The 13,097-nt window shown below is 41.5% G+C and overlaps 1 protein-coding gene across 1 annotated transcript; it reads left to right on the plus strand.

Moving 5' to 3' along the window:
- Positions 6,247 to 11,377, plus strand: LOC109709079 (EVI5-like protein). Its single transcript, XM_020231150.1, has 7 exons — positions 6,247 to 6,279; positions 6,861 to 6,992; positions 7,279 to 7,331; positions 7,718 to 7,769; positions 7,876 to 7,992; positions 8,209 to 8,407; positions 11,268 to 11,377. Exons 1-7 carry the CDS (start codon positions 6,247 to 6,249, stop codon positions 11,375 to 11,377), a joined length of 696 nt encoding a protein of 231 aa, XP_020086739.1.

Consider the following 13,097-nt stretch of genomic DNA (forward strand, 5'->3'; position numbering starts at 1 on the left):
TGCCCATGCGCGCAGCAGCTATGGCTGTCGCGGGGAGAGCCTTCAGGAACCGGTCCCTGGAAGGAGAGACCGTCCCGCCTGCGCGAACACCTAGTCCAGGCTGTGGTGAAAAGATTAAAAGTTGAGGGGGTTTTAGCTGGCAATTTGCAACCCCAATGAGCTATTATTAGGGTAAATGAGGGATTGTCTCTCTCATTCTCACCCTCTCATCCCCAGTCTCATCCTCTCTTCCTTAGACAGAGGCCACCAGAGTTGAGTTGGGTTTACATTTTGTTAGTAGAGTACCCTATGTTCATCTTTTGTATTTGATGACTAGTGATGTTGAGAAAAGAATGTAATGTGTATTTTGAGGTAAATGTGATGTAAGAGAGAAATGATGAAATGAAATGTAAGGAATTCGAAAGTGAACAAGATGAATACAATGTATATGATAAAAAATGAATCATAGTACTTGTAAATGTTTCGTTTTCCTTTCTTTCACTAATGGCTATTGCTTACCCTCGTGTAAGTCGTTTGTGTATGTTTCCGCTAGTGCATTTCTTGTTTGAATTTGTACATGTGATGAGCCTTGGACGGATAGGGGAAACCCTGTCCGTTCGGCGTCTGTTTGACGTGCTCGGGTCGGGCCAAATTGGTATCGGTCCCGGGGCGTGACAGGTTATCTCTACTTCATAACCTTTACCGATGATTATTCACGATATGGGTATGTGTATCTTATGAAACACAAATCTTAGGCTTTTGAAAAGTTCAAGGAATTCAGATATGAAGTAGAAAAATAAACTGAAAAATCCATTAAGGTTCTTCGATCAGATCGAGGAGGGGAATATCTTAGTGGAGAGTTTCTAGATTATCTCAAAGAAAATGGCATAGTATCACAATGGACCCCTCCGAGAACACCTCAACTCAACGGGGTGTCAGAACGGAGAAACCGAACCTTATTGGATATGGTTCGATCCATGATGAGCTTCACTGATCTTCCTTTGTTTCTTTAGAGACATGCTTTGCTTACCGCAGCTTACTTGTTAAATAGAGTTCCCGCTAAATCCATTCCTACCACGCCGTACGAGATGTGGCATGGTAAGAAACCAAGTCTTGGTCATATCAAGATTTGGGGATGTCCGGCCTATGTTAAGCGACTATAGGCGGACAAGTTAGAGGCTAGGTCTGAGAAGGCTCGTTTTATTGGATATCCTAAAGAATCTTTAGGATACTATTTTTATATCCCAGAGAATCACAATGTAGTTGTGAGTCAACATGCTATTTTCTTGGAAAAACAGTTTATTCAAGAAGGAGCTAGTGGGAGAAAAATTGGGCTCAAAGAGAGAGTCTCTGAAGAGCAACGAGTCGAACCTACAGAACCTATTCAAGCTGAGCCAGTACATGTATTACCTCCCCTACCTCGTAGGTCGAGTAGAATCTCCCATCCTACTAAACGATATTTAGGTATCGTTACAGAGGATGTAGAGGAAATGTTCCTCATGGGAGATAGGGAACATGGAGATGATCCTAAAACCTACAACGAGGTGATGTCCGACATCGATTCCGAGAAATGGCTGGATGCCATGAAGTCAGAAATTGACTCAATGCATTCCAACCAGGTTTGGATTTTGGTAGACCCACCAAAATGTATAGTACCTATCAGGTGTAAATGGATCTATAAAAGAAAGATAGGTTCGGATGGAAAGGTGGAGACCTATAAAGCAAGGCTGGTTGCGAAAGATTATAGTCAACGCGAAGGCATTGACTATCAAGAGACCTTTTCACCTGTGGCCATGCATAAATCCATTCGAATACTGCTTGCCCTTGCAGCATACTATGATTATGAGATCTGGCAAATGGATGTGAAAACTGCCTTCCTAAATGGATATCTTGAAGAAGATATTTATATGGAGCAGCCTCTGGGTTTCACTTCCGGTGACGAAAGTCACAAAATATGCAAGCTGCAACGGTCTATTTATGGACTTAAGCAAGCATCTCGGACTTGGAATACCCGTTTCAACGATGTGATTAAATCGTTTGATTTCGTTAAGAATAAGGAGGAACCATGTGTTTATAAGAAGGTCAGTGAGAGAGCTGTCACATTCCTCGTATTGTACGTGGACGACATTCTCCTAATTGGGAATGACATTCCAATGCTGACTTTAGTTAAAATATGGTTGTCTAAAAAATTCTCCATGAAAGATTTAGGGGAAGCATCCTATATTTTGGGGATAAATGTCTATAGAGATAGATCTAGAAGGATGCTAGGCCTCTCACAGAAAATGTACATAGAGGAGGTGCTGAAGAGGTTCGGCATGGAAAACTCCAAAAGAGGACTTTTACCTCTTAGACATGGAATTTATCTCTCTAAGAAGAGGTGCCCCAATACATTTGAAGAGATTCAACGTATGAATAAGATCCCTTATGCCTCAGCAATAAGGAGTCTTATGTACGCCATGCTATGTACACGACCTGATATCTCTCTTGCTGTGAGTGTCACAAGTAGATATTAGTCTAATCCAGGCGATGAGCACTGGATTGCTGTGAAGAACATACTCAAGTACTTAAGAAGGACTAAGGATATGTTCTTGGTCTTTGGAGGAGGAGAGTTGAAAATACAAGGATATACTGATTCAGACTTTATGCTGATGTTGACGATAGAAAGTCTACGTCAGGATGTGTGTTCTTATGCAATGGTGGCTTGGTGTATTGGAAGCGTTCCAAACAACCACCCTACCATGGAAGCAGAGTATATCACCGCATTTGATGTAGGCCTTCTGATTCATAAGGTTTGTCACGGAATTAAGTGTGATGCAATTGGATGCCATACCACTCTATTGCGACAATAATGGCGCCATAGCTCTAGCTAAGGAGCCCAGGTCACATCAGAAGTCCAATCATATAGAGCGGCGGTTTCATATTATACGCGACAACCTCGACAAGAAATACATCGAGATGCAGAGAGTAGACTCCACGGATAACGTGGCAGACCTATTGACTAAACCACTTAGCCCGCAGAAGACTGAAGTCCACCTTGAGAAGATGAGGCTTAAGTATATGGCTGATTGGCTTTAGTGCAAGTGGAAGATTGTTAGATGTATGCCCTAGAAGCCAACCAGGCCGACACATGTATTCTTTTTAGGACATAATTTTGTATTTGATTTTAATATTATAAATAAATTTGGGTTCATATTTCCATTCATGTGTGTATGTTCCATGAATCGTCCAAGGAATTAATAAGAGATGACATATATTCTCAAGAGTTGAGAATTTGAGACATGTGTCATTGGTTGTTAATTCCTAAATGCTCCCGATCAATAGATCATCACGGGGACAGTGATTGATCTGGTGAGATTGGTGCATAGGTCGCTTCCCTTTTGGGAGACGGGTCTCGAGTCAACAGTCTGGGGACACTGAAGCGAATATGCAGGTGGTTGTTAGAGAACAAGGGTACCGAGCGTGACCAACGCGAGAAGTCACTTGGATGTCTACTCACTTGTCAGTGACTTACTCAATTGTTGCAGTAGTGTGACTGGTCCTTTGACCTGCGGTGCCTCGGCTATTCACAATGAGGTTACTGTAGTTTGACTGTACATACACTTGGTCCCTAGCCATTCGGGTCCTTGCGGTGCATGTTGGCTGCAGTAGGTTCATTGTAGGAATAGGGTGCGCACTTAGATGGAATCTATCTCCCTTGGTAGATAGGGGTGTTAGTCCTATGTGATTTATGAGACCGAGTTTAGAAGACCTTGGCCAGGGCAGAATAAATAGCGGAAAAGGGTTTCCGATATTAGAAACTCGAGTCGAATAAATTTAACATATGACAGACGATGGGGTTTGACGAGTTATTCCATAACCTCCGTCTAGTCGGGACTCATGATAGAAGGATTGTATCACACGGTAACTGCACCAAGAGGTTCAGTATTCCATTCTACTGGAATGCCACTACATGCTGCTAGGCGTCACTGGTGGATTGTGAGACTCATGAGAATTATCTAGATGATCGATAATTCTCATTGGGCTGAGTTGGAATTGTTCTAATCCATTGAAAGGAGTTTCAGTGATATTGTTGATAGTGATCAAAATATATCTCACTACCAGATAGAATAGAACCTATGGGGTCACACACATAAGAGGTTGTGATTGATCGGATAGCTAGATCACGATTATTGAATCGCCGGAGGACCTAATTATCAATTTAATGATAACTAGACTAATTTGTAATTGTTACAAATTAGTGGTATTAAGGTGTAAATGTTACAAGAGAGGACTTACTAATAGTTAGTAAATTATAAGAGGACTTATGTGCAAATGTTGTATTATTAATTTGATAAGATCAAATTAATATAAAGATCGAATTAAATTAGGATTTGATTGATCTAACCAATTAAGGAAAGGATATATTTAAATCTAGATTTATACTTATCCTTAATTGTCATTATATTATTAGGAATAGAATTATATTCCTCTTTATATAATATGCAAGAGTTTTTAGAAAACCCTAGCCGTCATATCTCTTCTCCTCTCTTCCATCTTCTAGCAAATAGACGTCCTTTTGCAAGGGAGCTAGCACCCCGGTGAGGACATCGATCAAATCAAGAACCTCGTGTGGATACCTTTAGAGGCCGGACGCGTGTGCGGCTTCAAGAAAGAACCGATTCCACGATCATCAAATTGAGGTGAAGATTTATCCGCGCAAAAGGTAAGATTCGATCTTTCTTTTCTTCTTTAATCTTAGAACATGAGGGATCCTAATTGCGTGGTTTTTGAGATTAGATCTTGAGAGTTTTCAAATCAAATTTGTTTGATTTCTTTTTCCGTTGCGTTTTTACCGTACGCAATTCGCTAACAGTTGGAACAATATCAAGTTATCTGTGGTAAGTTTGGTGCCAGCCCTAACCAATGCTCCTCTCGGAAGGAGGATGAAAATTTCACATCTCCAAACCCCCCTAATCTAAAATTCTCTCATTGATCCTACCTAAAGTTTAGGGTGGGCTGCTTGGTTCCCCTTACTACTGTTATGATTAAATTCATTTCCCTTCTCGTATCAAATCATCCTTCTTACTTGATGTACCCGTCATCTATTTTGACATTGTGTTACTTCATTTTCCTTTATTGTTTTTTGTTGAGCTTCTATTGTTGAATACACGAAGAAGAGAAGGCTGCTAATCAATGGGAAAGGAAAATAGCATACTCCCTAGCAAGCCATGAATTCGGATTGCTATTTGAAGCTTTAGCTGAAGGTCTAAAGAGCCGAGATTTGGAGTTGTTCTCAGCATGTCTTATATCTGCAACCTGGCTCATCCATATGCCTCTTTTCTTCCTGATACTGGGGTTCGAGGAGCTGCGAGAGTTTGCTTGTTAAGGCAATTCATATCAATTCTGAAGTCGGCATGGCACACTGATGAAAGAGTTTTCGCCATGCTGGCTCTGAGAAACTTTATGCATGACCCTGGTATGTTCTCATAGATGCAATATCCTTTTTCAGCAAATAAGCCGAATAAGAGAAGCATGATAATAATATGGAATCAGCTGTGACATCGTCACTCTGTCAAGAATTTAAATTTTGGTGACTTAACTGGAATTTTGCAGCAAATTTATTGACTAATGGTGTTATTTACCCTTTTACTTGATCTATTAATTAAACTGTTGAGATTTAACATTAATCATATGTGCCTACTCTTATATTTGTTTATCTAGATCTGATGATCACAAAGACTACTTTTGGCTATAATGACAGACAAATTGTTCTTTCTAATGCTGCTTGTCATTCTATTATAAACAGAGGGAATGCATGATGTGACTCTCCACATCAAGGATGTAGTGAAAACTTTAAGAGAGCTGAAGAAATCCTCAGTCTTAGCATATGACATGTTAAAGCTTCTCTCAGTTGGCCAAGAATCCAGCGTTGTGAGTCTGACCTTTACACAAAGAACTGTAAAATATATTTTCCTGGTGGTAGTATACATTATTATTATTTTTTCTTAAAAAGCCTTGATGTTCAAATTTTGCCGAAAGATTAGTAACATTTATATTTTTCTGGCTGTAGGATATGTGGAGTCATAAAGAGTTGGTTCATGTAGATTGCGCTACAAATGGAGAAGTGTTGTCAATAATTTACCACAAACATTTGATTTTTTCTAGACACTCAGATGGGACAATAAAGATAAATAAATGCTTTTGGATTTTCTAGTGCTCGATAATGCATTTATGCAATAATAATATGAATATACATCATTGGTTTTGAAGAATCTAGTGGCTTGGAAAATGGGTTTTATGAACAAGATTGATTTTGCACCAGTATATGAAATTATCTAGCTTGTGTACCAAGCTTGAATCAGGATCCAGATTGAAACATAGATATTGTTATTTGAAGTGCAAATACAGGCTTAGACATTATATAGCATTAAGAAAATACAAATGACAGATCAATAGACTCCTTTCTGGAGTCATATCACCATATGATTAGCTCGGTTTAACTTGCTGCTATTAAGTATCTCAATACGATACTTGTTGAACATAATGGTAACTTTGTTCAGTGTGCGCTAAAAAGCCACATATGGTGGAAGGAGATGCAGCATAATATTACAGAAGCCAATCTGCAGAAGCAGAAGTTCTAGGTGAGGGCCATGAGGCTAAGATGAACATCAACATCTTAAGAAATGAGAAATTCCGTAATCATCTTTCACAAGAATGTTTTTTTGAGAATAAACTTTCATAAGAATGTTATGCCATGATATATGTGTGTGTGTATATATATATATATATATATATATATATATATATATTTCTTTTGATTTAAGATCTGAACATGCAGAAACAGTTAGCAATCATTTTGCCAAGATTTCTAGACCTGATATGTATTATTTGTAACACAATAGGTTTGGGAAGGCAGCGACCGCCTCCTCCATCCTGTCAATGAATTTCGTGAACATTCAAAAGCAGTCACCAGTTTGGCAATATCAAACTCAGGGGAGAGATTGTACAGTGGCTCTCTTGACAAATTTATAAAGGTATATGGTTCTAATGTTGTCTGCTACTATAGTAGTGTGCTAATATGTTTGTAAATATGAAGTAATGGTGTGTGAACAGGTATGGGCCATTCAAGATAGAGATCATCATTGTGTTGAGTGCATGACACAAAAGAGCAAGTTCATAACTTAATCGTCTCAAATATCATTGCTTGCTTCACTCCACAAGGAGCTAGTGTTAAGGTGCTTTTGGATGCCGTTAGTTTATCTTTTCCAACCACTTGTTTCGCAGTTTGTTGTTCACGATGACATTTTTTTCCTTTTTCAGTTACTGCCCTGGAATGGGAACTCCAAGTTTCTTAACCCAAACAAGCATGTAAGGTCTTTAGTCCAAGTCCAGGGGAAGCTTTACTGTGGATGTAATGATAGCAGTATCCAGGTGTGCTTTTACGACTAGTAGTTTTCCATTTTATAGATAAATGGGTGTGCCCAAAATCACACATACAAGCTTTTTTATCGGCATAAAAATATGTATGTAAAAATCGTTTAATTTCTTCATCCATATTCTTTACTCTTGTTGCCAAATAAAAAATTTAGAGTTTTTGGCCTTAGTTACTTATACTTTATTTTCTATTAATTGTCAAGTTCTATGCAATTAAATGCAGATGATTTTATGATATTCTTTAATATTGCCTAGCATTGGATGATTTGTACTTTAAGCTCATATGACTTTAAAGTACAGAAAGATAAACGCCTATAAATGACAGGGATGTTCTAAAGGCATACTCTGTCTATGACAGGGATGTTGGATATGTTCAGGTTTGAGTCTAGATACTAAAGAAAAACTAAGATTTTGAAAGTTGTAACTGACATAATTGAATAGTTAGCTCTTGGATATCTATAATGCAGCTGTTTTTTATTGCAGGGTATGGGATTTTTAGCAGGTCTGTTACTTCTTTACATGAGTGAAGAGGATGCTTTTTGGCTAGTAGTTGCTTTATTGAAGGGGGCTGTTCATGCACCAATGGAAAGGTTGTATCGGGTAATTAAAAATATTTCAAAATTTCTTGTTTTTAAATAAATACGTACCTTCATTTTGATGTTGAGATGACATTTTTGTTTAATTATTTTTCATTGCTTCTTGGTTCATCATTGTTTGTGGGAAGAGGCCATATAGTTGCCCATGAGTTTATATTCATCTCCACTTGCAATGCTTCAGCATTTTAGACTAGCACTTATATTTGTACTTGTGGAACAGGTAGGTCTGCCACTTGTACAGCAATACCTATTTCAGTTTGAGCAATTAGTGAATGAGTACATGCCAAAGTTGGGGCAACATTTTTCTGAAGAAAAGATAAACCCAAGCATGCACGCAAGCCAATGGTTCATAACTGTATTTTCATATTCATTTCTGTTTCCTTTGGTTCTTCGCATTTGGGATGTTTTCCTGTATGAGGTTAGTATCGTCATGCTTCATATATTAAACACAATAAGGTCATCCAAGTCATTATTTCCAATTATTGTGCAACCCAGAACCACCTAAGAATTTATAAAATCGATCTCGTGACACTATACTCACATTGAAAATAATTTGCATGAAAGCTTGTCTTTTTCTCTTGAAGTAAGAATTTCTTACTACATTAATTTGACTAGGAATATTGCTCTCTATGTAAATTCTTGCATGTTTTCCTACAAGGTGACTTACATTATCACTCTCAAATTTCAAAATATCTTTTACGCAGGGTATGTGTCACGCCCCGGAATCCAGCGGAAGCCCGCCCGGCGCGTGCCCAGACCCGCCATATGTCTAAAACATACAAGGCGTCTAAAACAAAACGATAAATAAAGCAGTAGAACAAAGAAATCTAACGATATCAGAGCAAAATAAATAACTATGTTCTACAACAGAGGTGTAAGTATAAAACTGAAATCCACTAATAGAGCCACAAAGTAGTACAAAGGAAATCTCAAATACAAAACTAAACATAAGAGTATATAGGTGGTCTCTCTATACATGGTACTCAAAATCTCTCTCTCTCTCTAGTACAAAAAGAAAGAGTAAACCACCTAAGCTCAACAGTAGCTCCCCGCTAATTAGCTACGCGACTCCCTTGCCGCGATCCCGTGCCTCCGCAGGTGCCGAAGGCTCTGAAATAAAATCATAAAATAGGGGGCGTGAGAACTATTAAATAATAGTTCCCAGTGGGCAATTACTGACTTCAGTGAAATGCGCCACTAGGCCCAAAAGTTACAAAAAGAGGGTCAGTGTATAAGTATAAGCAAAAGTGGTAAGAACAACTAGAAAATAAATATGAATACTACTCAACCATGACGTCTCTACTTAGCATGATTTGCATAAGTAAGAAAGCAACTACTATAAGTATATGCACAAGAGTATCCCACATGTAAATGCATAAGTATGCAACTAACCCAATGTCCACAATGTAAATAGTAAAGACGTCATTGTTTACTATTCTAGTCAATGTCCACCTGTCACTTTGACTGTTTAAGGTTCAACTTTGATAAGACCCACCCGAAGGCTGTCTGGCATGAAGACCCACCCGAAGGCTGTTTGGCCTGTAAGACCCACCCGTAGGCTGTCTGGCCGGTGCCGTGCCTAATGGCCCCGTGGTAGTCAACATCCCCACTCTTAGGGATGAGCCTTTTCCATGGCAATCCACTTCGGCGCCTAATCCTGCACGGCGAACGTATCGCGATGGCTAACTCCGGAGTGCCGGCTTGTAGGGAGCGACCCTCACAAGCATGTGCGAATGAGCACAATGGCGAGCATGCGCATAAGTCTATCTCAAGTCTCAAGTCCTCATGTCTATGAACATGGAATATATCGAATGTCACAAAGGCCTATCACTATGTCATCATGTCTCTAACATGGAATATAGTCGATGTCCAATGGCCTATCACTATATCTCTATGTTGCATTTTCATAGTTTACTAGTTTCAAGTGCCCCTTTATGACACTTTTGTTCAACGAGTCCAAACATGATAATTATGTTCCCGAATGCATAATATGAGTCATTTTAAACATAGAAGACAAGTTTTTCACTCGCTAATGCAATTACTTTTCACATGCATGCAGCATATCCACAAGGCTCTACTATATAGAGTGAAATTTTCATCATACATAATGCATGCATTTTAAGTATTCTAAAATTCACATAATTCATAGTTAGCATGGATTTGCATTCAAAAATACTATACGACAAGTAGAGAAAACATAGGGGCCATTTTGCCCCGTGTTCATGAAGCCAAACCCACCGATGATACCGAAACCCTTCATAAGCTCCGACAAAGGTGTCCACTAGTCTCCTAGCACCCTAAAGATGTAGGAAAAAGGGTTAAACAATCGAAACGAACATCGAAAAGCTCAATCTTAACCATCTAAGCATAGAGGGCATAACTCACCTCATGTGATGAAATCCCTTCCGAAGCTTCCAAAAAGAGTAATAACCTTTCCAACCCAACCTAGAGGAAGGTTCTAAACCCATCAATTAGGTCTCCAAGCCCTTAAATCAAAAATCCCCAAAATAAATCCTAAATCTCATTTCTAGGGTTTCATCTCCCAAAATCTACCAAAAATAGGTCTAGAGGGGAGAAATATGCAAGTAACCTCAAGAGGAGATCCAAACCAAGCTCAAAATGCTTTAGGGTTGTAGATTGATCCTCTATCGAGCTCCTAGCCCAAGCCCCAAGCCTCCAATGGTGAGCAAAAGGGAGAGAAAGATGCTCCAAGCCTCAAGATCTTGCTCTCCTCCAACTTCTTCTTCTTCTTCTCCTCCTTCTTCTCTCTCTAGAAGTATAAGAGGGGGGAGAAATGAGAGAGTGAGAGGGTGTAAATGGCCTTAAGGCCCTTAGAAGCAACAAAATCCATATAAGCCCCTCAAAGAATCACCCTGTGCACTGCCCGGTTGGGGCAGTTTTCGCGCTGAGGGACCGGTCTCCCCAACACCTGGGACCGGTCTCTCAGTTCATCCCGCAAAACCAACATTCGGGAACCGGTCTCTCCCCGCCAGGGACCGGTCTTTCGAACCCATCCTGCAAAACACGCGTTCGGGAACCGGTCTCTCTCAGCCAGGGACCGGTTGCCTCAAGCCCTGCCGCAGCACTGTTCTGAGGGGACCGGTCTCTCTTATCAGGGACCGGTCCCTGAGAGTGAAAACTCTCAGGACAAAGTCAAAACTCTAGAAATCGAACTTTTAGGCCGGAATACCATCTACGGCCTTCCACCAAGTGTGGAAAAGTTCGGAGTACACATCAAACACTCGAACCTCGCAATTTGCAAAGGTCCAGTGTGCTACAGTATGAAAGTTGTCTTTCAAGTTGGGTTGGCTTTATTGAGATTTTGCCATGATGACTTGGTGAGCTTTCTGCTATTTTCTGATTACTATGATCTGACTGTAGAACTTTAATTTACTCAAGCCCGTCTTGAACAACAGGTAGATGGTAGATGTTATCCAATTACAACTACTTACCTATATAATAAGGTAGTAATTAGATCAAGATTCAGCAGTAGATGGTAATAGAAGCATTATAGATATTGTAAGGACTGAGATTTTTGCAGTGTAGCTAAACTCTCAGTTGACGATGTTTTCGTGTGTAATTTAATTACAAAATCACTCGTCAAGTTTCGGGTGAAAACGAGTTAAAACGAAAATTCTACGCGATTTCCAAGTTTCACTTAAAGTGAATAGTAACTCGATTTTCCGGAGAAGCCACGGTGGGAAGTTGGCTTCTGGCTCGTACCGGACTCTGTTCATAGCAGTCCAATAGCTCGTTTCGACCGGTTCAGCTATTCTGGAACTGATGGCGCTAACGGATTTTGAGTTCGACGCACGAATTTCGAGAAAATCCAAAAATACATATTCTATATGTATTTAGGTGTGTTTTCTTCTGTTGAAAGGAAGGTTGGATTTTGTCGTGAATCCGTGGTCGATCAAGACGAAACGAAATTGTAGCTTTGTTGTCTCCGTCGTGCTGATCGCACTGGTGTGATCCGTTCGCAAATCTGACGGACGGATCTGCGGAGATCACGCGTTGTTCGAGAAGAGGTCGGTTGTGGCAAAACGGTATTTTCGCAAAAGTCGCCATATTTTATGTACCGTTTCGCGTGAGATCGCACGTGGAGGGGTATTCGTGCATTTTAGTCGTGCTGTGAGGGACTCGGTAAGAATTACTGAGGTTTGGTGGACTTATTTGCAAAGTTGCACCTTGGTATTTATAGCTCCTAGGGTTTTGATCCCCTAACCCTAACCCTAGCCAGCCCCCAGCTACCCTAGTCGCCCCTGCTACCTTCACCTTGCTCGCCCGCCCTAGCCACGCACCCCCGGCCGCCGCCGGCTGAGCCCCGGCCGCCGCCGAGCCACCATCCATCTTTCTTTCCATCCCTCTCTCTATTTCCCTCGGGTTAGAGCCTGGCCGAGGCTGCAGTGCCTCTGGGTCCGTTAAAGGCAGCGATCGTCCGACCTATCGCGATGTCTCCCCGCCGGCCACGCCCGCCCGAGGTCGCCCGTCGAAGCGCCCGCCGCATGGCGCTCAGCCGTTGCAGTTTTCCAAGGACGCGAGCCAGGCCGCAGGCAAGCTTTGCAGCCCTTCCTCGCGCCCCGCGTTGGGGCCGCCCGAGACATCCCTGCCGACTCCTGCAACCTCTGCGCGCGTCCGAGCCGGCCCGGCCGCCCGTTTGTCCGACACATGCCGTGGAACCCGTGCCCATCAGCCGTCCGGCTCGGTTTGATTCACAGCAATTGCCGCAGCCGCTTCCGAGTCGCCAGTGAGGTGCAGCACCTAACTCCTTCTCCTCCCCGCACCGTTCCTGGCCGCCTGCGCGCGCCGCCGTGCCGACGAAGGCCGAGGCCGAGCAGCGTTGCTCGGCCAAGCCGAAATAGGATCATTTTGGAGGTTTGTAGTTTGACTTCCCGGAGTCTCCCCGATCTTGCGGAGGGCAGAATGATCGTAAGGCAAATTGCTATCATATAGTGCTCACCTTAGATTCTTTGCCGAGCAGACTTGTTCCGCTATGTTTCGGACCGTGTTGCCCTGTCGAGCCTGTTTCGGTCATGCTATTTGGGTTTGCGCACGCTTAATCCGGCTGATCGAGGCTGTCCTGATGAGCTTCGGAGCGTGGAGCACTTC

Source organism: Ananas comosus, linkage group 4 (assembly GCF_001540865.1).
Source record: "Ananas comosus cultivar F153 linkage group 4, ASM154086v1, whole genome shotgun sequence".
NCBI lineage: Eukaryota > Viridiplantae > Streptophyta > Magnoliopsida > Poales > Bromeliaceae > Ananas > Ananas comosus.